This window comes from Lolium perenne, chromosome 2, assembly GCF_019359855.2.
Source record: "Lolium perenne isolate Kyuss_39 chromosome 2, Kyuss_2.0, whole genome shotgun sequence".
NCBI lineage: Eukaryota > Viridiplantae > Streptophyta > Magnoliopsida > Poales > Poaceae > Lolium > Lolium perenne.
Window position 1 is genome coordinate 322,247,894 of NC_067245.2, and position 9,476 is coordinate 322,257,369.

General features: G+C 48.6%; 2 protein-coding genes across 2 annotated transcripts; one reads left to right on the top strand and one right to left on the bottom strand.

The window, feature by feature from the left end:
- Positions 1-441: 441 nt before the first annotated feature.
- LOC127337089 (metal transporter Nramp5) lies at positions 442-5,326 on the bottom strand. The gene is made up of 12 exons (XM_051363967.2): positions 5,117-5,326; positions 4,875-4,953; positions 4,739-4,779; positions 4,503-4,581; positions 4,324-4,428; positions 2,830-3,121; positions 2,347-2,416; positions 2,026-2,199; positions 1,816-1,920; positions 1,551-1,682; positions 1,352-1,447; positions 442-1,026 (listed from the first exon to the last, which is right to left on the bottom strand). Exons 1-12 carry the CDS (start codon positions 5,228-5,230, stop codon positions 697-699), a joined length of 1,617 nt encoding a protein of 538 aa, XP_051219927.1. The 5' UTR covers positions 5,231-5,326; the 3' UTR covers positions 442-696.
- Positions 5,327-5,686: 360 nt separating this feature from the next.
- On the top strand, positions 5,687-7,293 carry LOC127329685 (uncharacterized). The gene is made up of 3 exons (XM_051356157.2): positions 5,687-5,698; positions 5,807-7,013; positions 7,256-7,293. Exons 1-3 carry the CDS (start codon positions 5,687-5,689, stop codon positions 7,291-7,293), a joined length of 1,257 nt encoding a protein of 418 aa, XP_051212117.2.
- Positions 7,294-9,476: the final 2,183 nt, after the last annotated feature.

A 9,476-nucleotide genomic window follows, 5' to 3' on the forward strand; every position in this document is an offset into this window, starting at 1 on the left:
GGTGGCGGTTGGCTGCGGGTGAGGTGTGGCCAGACTGGCCCTCTTTAAAAGGTCGGGCGCCGCCTTCAATTGGCGGAAAGCCCAAGCACCGCCCGCGCCATTGACACGGTGCGAGGAACCGAACCGTCGCCAGTGCTATTAGACGAAGCACACGCGGTCGCTGGTAGGCGGCCCCGAAGGGCAGCGAGGTGGACGCGTGCTCTGATCGAGATGTGTCCGCGAAGACACATTCACATCGTAGATTTGAGCCATGTTTACGTCTCAGTGGACATACGGACCAGTTTGCGTTGGGCCGCTGACCTATTTTAACTGCGCGGACTCAAACGATCACTTTATATATATCTGTTTACCTCGGGCAGCTAGAGATGCCGTTCCAAGGTTGAACATCGAACGGTTATGACACACACGTAGTGTCTCACCGTAAAATATATAGCATGGCAGTTTTCTAAGAACTACTTGCTAGATTTGTTGCTGATCGAGAGAATGTTTACACAAATGCTTATTACATCATATTTTAAGAGGAGCCATAAGAGATGTAGTCCGTACATTTATCTATCTACAAAGCGATGGAAACGACAAGACTTACATATCCACGGGACGATCAACAAGATCACGCACATATCCAGAAGCGACAAGACGTAGGTATCATAAAACTTGTACTACCTAGATTCAAAAAAAAAAAAAAAAAAACTGTACCTAGTCTGATCTACCGTGGGCTGGGAGCGGTATGTCTGCCAAGTCCTCACGGTACGGCACGGGCTCGTCGTCGTAGCTACCGCCGACCGCCTTCTCCGTGTCGGTCTTGCAGGAGTCAGCGACGAAGGTAACGACGGTATCCTTCCTTAAGGTGAGATAGATGACGGCAACGATGTAGAAGAGCATGAGAGGGAACACGACGATGCTGACAAGCACGTTGGCATACTTGGGCAGCGAGTTGTGGATGAGCCACCCAACGAAGCTCGTGCTTAAGAAGTAGACGTTGATGCCGATGAGTAGCAATCCAAGTATCCACGAAAACACGATGATCTGCAAGTATGGATTTTACAATTAGCAAAGCTGCACCCTCTGTTTATAATTACGCTACGTGCGTTAAGAGTTTACTCAAAGTCGAACTTTGACCAACTATGTATGAAAAATATTAACATCTATAATTGCGAGGGCATATATATGATATGAATGTATATTTGTGACAATTCTAATAATTTTGATGTTGTATTATAGATGTTGATTTTTTTCAAGATATTTGACCAGGTTTTCAGTTTGCAGGGATGCGCAATTGTTGACGTGCACGATCGATCGTGCAATGCAGGGTGTGGTGCGTGTGCAAGAAGAAACTGCAACCAATGCTTACGTAGATGGAGTTCTTGTGTGGTCCCAACTTGCTGGTGCTGCTGCTGAACTTCAGGAGCGGGATGAGTGCAAATGGCAGCTCAAACGACAGTATCATCTGCAGGAAATTCAATCAAAGAGAACCAGCCATCAGATGGAACCGAATTATTCGGTTGCCATCGTTCCAAACGAAAATAGTGAACGTGTGTCGAGCACTGTACCGATGCAATGATGATGAGACGGCCCGCGCCATTCGACCCGCCGATGATGGAGACGACTAGGCTGGGGAAAATGGCAATGCAGCGCGTCATCAGGTTCCTCATCCAGGTCTTCATTTTGATGTCCAAGAATCCCTAGTTCAGTTAATATACAGTGGAACATGAGCGGCCAAACTAAACTTTAAGGTTTACCATATGCCATAAAGGAAACGAAAGATGAAACGGTAAATGTATAGCTGAAAACCATTTGCTAAGTTTTGGTTGGTACCTGCATGATGTACTGGCCAGCGTATGTGCCGGTAATGGTGGAGCTCTGCCCCGAGGCTAACAGCGCCACACCATAGACGATCGCGCTGGACTTGCCGAGCACATTCTGATAAACCACAAATTGTAGAAATTATGATTCAACAAACTAATCACGAGAACATTGCAAGGATTGCATCCACATGTTCAATGTTAATTGGTACAAAAGTAGAACCCGTAGGAGAAACGAGGAGTTGTCCAGGCTGAGGTCGCTGCATTTGTCTGCATCGTCGGCCGAGAGATTTTCTCGAAAGCAGACTGTGCCAGAGACAGAGATGACGGCGATGTTGATGAGCAGCGCGATGAACAACGCGAAACCGCTCTCGTACAGAAAGAACCTGCATGCATCCTGGTCAACCGATCCAGGGGAAAAACACCGCTACGAGTTCAATACCTGAATGAATGAACTAATACGGATCGCGATAGAGATGCTCAACACGAAGTTAAAATGAATTAGTATTCATGTGTTCTCTGGCTAGCTAATATGCAGTCTGACCTTGATTCCCCTCACTGACGGCGGTGTCTTCCTCGAGAGCACCAAAGCCGAATGCAAGAACAGGTTGTGTCTGAAATCAATGAATTGGTCAGAAGCCATGATATTAATTAGAGTGAGTTTTTTTCTAAGCACCATAACACCTAGACAACCAATTCTTGTAGATATTTTCGGTGTATAAAAAATCCGAAAAGAATCTGAACATTGTACCACGAAATTTATATTGATATATAAAGTTTGAGGTTAGTATGTGGTGCTATTTGAGAGAAAAAAAACAAGATAAATTGAGGAGGGGGACATTCACATATAAATGCTACCACTTTTTAATAGCCCATACTATAAGTTTTTTTTGTGTGAATTTGTGACATGGGACAATCTTGTACTACACTCACCCTTTTTTCCTTAGGTTTTTTATGGTTGTGATTTAGTATGTACAAAAAAAAAGATAGTGGGTCTGTACTGCGTAGGTCTGTAGAAATAGCTTACGGCATCACAAGAGCTCCAATGAGAGCGATGGCGTCTGCCGTGGCACCGTCCCCCTTCAGCTTGGGGGTGAAGAGCCCTTTGATGACCTCCTTGGCAGGAGGCTTCACGTAGCTCAGCTCACCGAAGAAGCATGCCGCCATGACCAACACCAGCATGGAGACCACAAACTCCAGCTTGCGCACGCCGTACCTCTGGAGCCCGAGCAAGAGGAGCGTGCTGGAGCCGGTGATGAGGACTCCGACCCACACCGGGATGTGGAACAGGAGGTTGAGAGCGAAGGCCGTCCCGATCACTGCCGACAAAAAGAATGAACGAATGAATCGGAGCTACAGATGGCACGGTTATCCGACGGCTGATGACTAGGGCTGCAAGCGGCGGACTATATATGCGGAGCGGATTAGCACAATTAAGGTACATGCGGATTGGTTTCATGTACTAGTATAGTTTGTGCTAATTATCTTGATTTGCAGGATCTGGCATATCCCGCTTTTGCAGCCCTACTGAGGATCGCTGGTGGCTATATTTTTGTTGACCAATAATTTAACATCGTGACTTCACCTCTATATTAGTATTATGCAGTTTAGGGTTGACAGTCAATTATAACAAAAAAAGAATGAATGATGCGATGTGATGGATCGGTTATTAGATGCCTGCAGCGACTTGACTAGGTAGTAGTATATTTTTTCCTTTTCGGCATCTTGACTTCACCTTGTGTAGTAGCTAGCTGTATGATACTTTCTCCATCCACAAAAAAATATTTTAACACAGTGTATACCACTAGACCGAGTTACTTGTCACGGGCCATGTACTGGTTACAGACATGCGACCCATCAGCTGCAACAACTAACTGAAGCCGGATGGAGTACTTGTATCGAATAAAGGCAATTGGATCAAACATGAACAGTGGGACCGTGTGGGAGTCATATTCTACTATAAGCGAGCTCAATTTCTTATTTGTGATTACTCTAACTAAGGTTTAAAGCAAATGGCGTCCCGAAAACTGCCAACCAAAAGAAAGAAAAATGAAGACAACTGAAGACAGTGATGGCTGGGTATGTATGAGTATATTCTTTGTTGTCTAATTGATCGTATCATGACTTCGCCTTGTATAGTATCAGCATGATACTACCTCTGTCCATAAAATGATGTCGTAAATTTGTCTAAATTTAGATATATCTAGACACATTTTAATGCATAGATACATTCAAATTTAGATAAATGTTGGACAATCTTTTATAGACGGAAGGAGTACTATACATCTATCCTGTCTAGGGATGTATCCTTAACAAACTTATTTGAAGTTAGCAACGGGTTGACTATGGATAATCAATTAGAACAAAAAATGCCGCCCTCGTGTAGAGAATAAGTCGGATCGATTGATTGAAGAAAGCAGCTGGATCAGACGTGGACAGTGGGACTCATATTCTGCTAAACCAAATATATTTATGGGAAAGTCAAATATGCATGACGCTAATTTTTTAACATTGATCTAACCTTCTGGTATGTCAGCGGCTATCACCGCCAGCTCTGCGAGGAGCCATAAGCATATCATCACGAACTTTGGATACTCACTCTTGCATATCTCAGCGAGATGCCTCCCTGCATGTGAATTACAGCTAATGATCTTTTTTTTTTCATCTATAAGCTTCAATTAACGTTCCCAACTTCAATACCTGTCACGACACCAAGATTAGCTGCAAGTGATTGGATGATCAGTGCGAAGATGAGGCCTATCAGAATGACCCAGAGGAGCTACAAAAACACAATGAATGCAAAAACAAAGGCAGTAAAATGTCATTAAAAAGAGCAACAAAAATATCTCCTGCTTTCACTGCAAAGTGGAGCGCGCCTCCTAAAATTGAGAAGTAGAATAATGATCTCTCAAGGAATGAACGAAAAAATAATGTACCTCATATCTATGATTGGCACCGGCTTGCAGGTCCGTTTCCACTGTATATAGGAGTTTCAGCTTCGTCAGAACTATTATGTAGAGGGACACAGAGATGGATATAGAGAGAGCGAGAATGAGAGAACGAGATGCTCACAATTGCCAGGATCCAAGTAGGCCAGAGACACCATGAACCCTGGTCCAACGTGAGCAAGGAACCTTTTCCATGCTGGCTCCTGCGTTGCACGACCAAACGAAAATAATTGTATGTAATCAAGAAAAACCAGGTTCATCAATCTTGATGTATGCTTCGTCATGCAAAAGACAGTGATCCTTATAGCTATAGAGTTCTAAGCAAGCAGAGTGATAAACAGTGCGTTATGTTGGTAGACAACAAACCTTGATGAACTGGTCGCTGTCTCCAACCTTCTTAGTGTCCTGGTCTTGTGCCGTGTTGGAGCACCAGCTCCTTCCACTCTGTAGTCTGCCCGGCGTTTCTCTCTCAATCTCCATTGGCTGGCGTCACTCGGGACGGCTTGGAGCAGAATACGGTGTGGCTGTTGGCTAGGTTAGGAGAAGATGATCTTGTGCCTGGCCTCCATTGCCACCCTCTTGTGCTGCTTATATAGTCCACGAGGTATGAAACGAATTATTGGGCAGAAATATTAAAAAAGGAATGTGTGAACGTCCATGCATTGAGATCCAAGCACCAGGACCGAGAGCCGACAAAATTCGAGGGGCTGTGTTAAATTAAGATGGGACCTTATCTCACTAGCTAAATTAAACTAGTATTATAATCTGTATAATAATTGTTAGAATATAAACCGTATATGTATTTGTATAGAGATACGGTTGTATATGTGTAATCCTGTATGTGTCCGTGTCGTATGTGACAAGGACTCTGTCTTGTATTCCCCCTATATATAGATCAATACAAGACACCACAATGTGTGGTTCCTAAACTCTTACATGGTATCAGACGCAAAACCCTAACCCGGACCGCGTCGCCCTCCTCTTCCGCCGCCACCTCTGCGAGCCACCCACCTCCTAAACCCTAGATCCCTTCTTGGCAGCCATGGGCGACGACAGCGCGCTGCGCGGGAGCTCAAGGAGAAGCAGGAACGCGAGGCCTCTAGCAAGCTTGCCATCGCCAACCCCGCGCACTCCAGCGCGGGTTTCTTCTCCATCTCCTCCTTGCACGCTCAAGCCGTCGGCCTCTCCTCCATCAAGGGGCATGTTCCCGTCGAGCTCGCCCTCGACACCGGCGTTCACTGCCAATGGCGCACGTTCTTCCGCGCCGCCCTTCGCAAGTACGCCCTGCTGGATCACATCGACACGGCTGCTCCGTCCGATCCGACGCCGGAGTGGACTCTGCTTGACGCCACGGTCGTCTCGTGGCTCTACGGGTCCGTCTCCCTTGGCCTCCTCGACGCCATCATGAAGCCGGGCGATGATCCTATAGCCGTCGAGCTCTGGACCAGCATCAACGGCCTCTTCACCGACCACAAGATCAACCGCCAGCTTCATCTCTCCACCGAGCTCGACGGGCTTGACATGGGCGAGCTGACGATGAAGGACTACTTGACGAAGGTTAAGAGCCTTTCTGATGGCCTTACTGATCTAGGCGCTCCGGTCGACGACGCCAAGCTCGTCATCCAGTGTCTCAACGGCCTCCCCGAGCAATACGACCCGGCTGCCGATCTCATCTCCCTCATGCCCGGGATGAACTTCGACAAATGCCGATCTCTTCTTGAGCTTCAGGACATGAAGAAGAAGAACCGTCGATCCCGCTCTGGTGACACAGCTCTCTACTCCGCCACGCCCAACCCAAACCCTAACCCTGGCAAGGGTGACGGCAAGGGAAAGAAGAAGAAGAAGAAACAAGACAAGGAGAAGCAGGAAAAAGAGGTCGCGCCCGCCACGGCCCCGGCCCCAGCCGCCCCATCTTGGACGCCAATGCAGCTCCCCTGGAACGGCGCCTTTCAGGTGTGGCCCTACGGCCAGGCTGGCTTGCTCGGTCGGCAGCACTACGTGCCCCGCCCCGCGCCGCCCTCTCATGCCTACTACGCGCACAGCCCATATGGTGCGGTTCCCTCCTACGGCTATGGCACTCCACCATTGCCCCACGGTTACGGCAACACCGCTCCCATCGTTGCGCCTCCACCTCCGGCACACTCGACGGCCTCCTGGGACCAGCAGGCTCTGCTCAATCAGTTCCAAACCATGGGACTGCAAGCTCCCCCTCGTGAATGGGTGATGGATACTGGCGCATCCTCCCACTTCGCGTCCGACCCCGGTATGCTCACTTCCGTGTCTCCCCCTTCACCTTCTTCTCGTGCGGTCATTGTCGGTAATGGTTCCTCTCTTTCGATCACTGCTACCGGCCACGCACGTCCCCTTTCCTCCTCCACGCGTCCACTTTACCTTCGCAATGTCTTAGTAGCTCCTCACATTGTCAAAAACCTTCTGTCCGTGCGTCAATTCACTACTGATAATCATGTCTCCGTTGAATTTGACCCTATTGGTTTCTCTGTGAAGGATCTGCGTACCAGGACCGAGATTCTCAGATGCAATAGCTTCGGAGCTCTCTACCCGGTGCAAGCTTCTTCCACCAGCCCACCCACTGCCTTCCTCGTTGCCGATTCTGCACTGTGGCACCGTCGACTCGGACATCCAGGCCGGCCTGTCATGGACTCCTTAGTTCGCTCTTCAGTTATACCTAGGGAAAAGAATAAAGATATGACTAGCTTGTGCAATGCCTGTCAGTTAGGTCGTCATGTTCGTCTTCCTTTTTCCTCCACCAATCGTGTAACTGTCGCCCCTTTTCAAATAATACACTGTGATTTGTGGACGTCTCCTGTTGAGAGTATTTCTGGGTTTAAGTACTACCTTGTTTGTCTTGATGATTTCACTCAGTATGCCTGGGTCTATCCTCTTCGAGCAAAGTCTGAAGTTTTCTCACACTTAGCGTCCCTACGTTCCTTGGCTCACACCCAGTTTCAAGCATGCCTGCAAGCTATACAATGCGACAATGGTCGTGAGTTCGATAATTCTCTCCTTCACACGTTTGCCAAAAATCATGGAATAGCACTCCGCTTTTCATGTCCATATACGTCTCAACAAAACGGTAAAGCAGAAAGGATTATTCGCACACTTAACGACATTACGCGCACTCTCCTCATACAAGCTAGCATGCCACCTCGCTTCTGGGTCGAAGCCCTTCATACAGCCGTCTTCTCCATAATCGGCTTCCATCCAAAGCCATTGCGGAGCGCGTTCCTTTCCGCGCCCTTCTTGGTAAGGACCCCTCCTATGCTGGTCTTAGGGTTTTCGGATATCTATGTTACCCCAACACCTCGGCTGTTGCACCGCATAAACTTGCTCCTCGCTCCGTGCCTTGTGTGTTTCTCGGATATCCGTCGCATCATCTAGGCTATCGCTGCCTCGACAGGTCTACCCAGAAGATCATCATATCTCGTCACGTTGTTTTCGACGAGACGAGCTTTCCCTTCTCGCTAACATCGTGTCCTCTCCGTCGTCTACTCCTTCCTCGCATACCTATGAGTTTTTGCAGGTCCCTGAGCAAACGATGGTGCCGACACCGTATACCGTGCCTGCCACGGTCGCTCCAGCTGAGCCTCCTGCCGCGCCCCTTGCGGCGGATCGGCCGTCTGCTTCCGGGCAGCCTGTCGCGCCTCGCTTCTCTGCCACGGCAGACGAGCCTGCTGCGTCATCACCCGCGGCGGATCCGCCGTCTGCTGCCGGGCAGCCTACCGCGCCTGGCTTTTCTGCCGCGGCAGCACCCTCCACTGCAATCTCGCCGCCCGAGCTTGCTGCTCCTGCACCGGTTCGACGACCGCGTGCACCACCGCCACCGCCCTCTCATACCATGGTCACTCGCGCCAAATCAGCGGTTGTGCAGCCCAAGAAGATTTTTGATCTTCACGTCGAAGGTTTATCTCCCATTCCGAAGACATATCGTGCTGCACTCAAGGATCCTAACTGGTGCTCAGCTATGACTGATGAGTACGGTGCTCTGCTCTCGAATAATACTTGGGAGCTTGTTGATCCTCCTCGCAATGCAAACATTGTCACAGGCAAGTGGATCTATCGTCACAAGCTCAAGTCTGATGGTTCTTTGGATCGATACAAAGCTCGTTGGGTTCTGCGAGGATTCACCCAACGTGAAGGGATTGACTTCGATGAAACCTTCAGCCCGGTTGTGAAACCAGCCACCATCCGTACAATGTTGTCTATTGCCCTGTCTAGCAACTGGCCCATACATCAGCTCGATGTCAAGAATGCTTTTCTCAATGGCACTCTAGTGGAAACAGTCTATGCTCGCCAGCCGTCAGGGTTTGTTGATCCCAACTTCCCTGACAAAGTGTGTCGTCTCAACAAGTCCTTATACGGATTAAAGCAAGCACCTCGGGCATGGTTTCAGCGGTTTGCCACCTACATCACATCTCTTGGGTTCATTGGCTCCAAGTCTGACAGTAGCCTGTTCATCTATCGGCGTGGACCAGACACAGCATATCTTTTGCTCTATGTGGACGACATAGTATTGACGGCCTCCTTCTCAGCTCTGCTGGCTAGCTTAATTGCCTCGCTTCAGTCAGAGTTTCGTATGACAGATATGGGAGATCTTCATTACTTTCTCGGCGTCTCCGTCAAGCGCAGCAAGGATTGTCTGTTTCTCTCCCAAGAGAAGTATGCGTTGGAGCTTCTTGAGCGTGCTGGCATGTTGCATTGCAAGTCC

Excerpts from the sequence above, each read along its gene's own strand:
- LOC127337089 (XM_051363967.2), bottom strand. The coding sequence starts at position 5,230 with ATGGAGATTGAGAGAGAAACGCCGGGCAGACTACAGAGTGGAAGGAGC. Across the intron at positions 4,429-4,502 it reads TAATCTTGGTGTCGTGACAG|GGAGGCATCTCGCTGAGATA; the intron begins GTATTGAAGTTG and ends ATTCACATGCAG. Across the intron at positions 1,921-2,025 it reads ACTCCTCGTTTCTCCTACGG|AATGTGCTCGGCAAGTCCAG; the intron begins GTTCTACTTTTG and ends GTGGTTTATCAG.
- LOC127329685 (XM_051356157.2), top strand. Across the intron at positions 7,014-7,255 it reads CCACTTCGCGTCCGACCCCG|GATCTGCGTACCAGGACCGA; the intron begins GTATGCTCACTT and ends TTCTCTGTGAAG.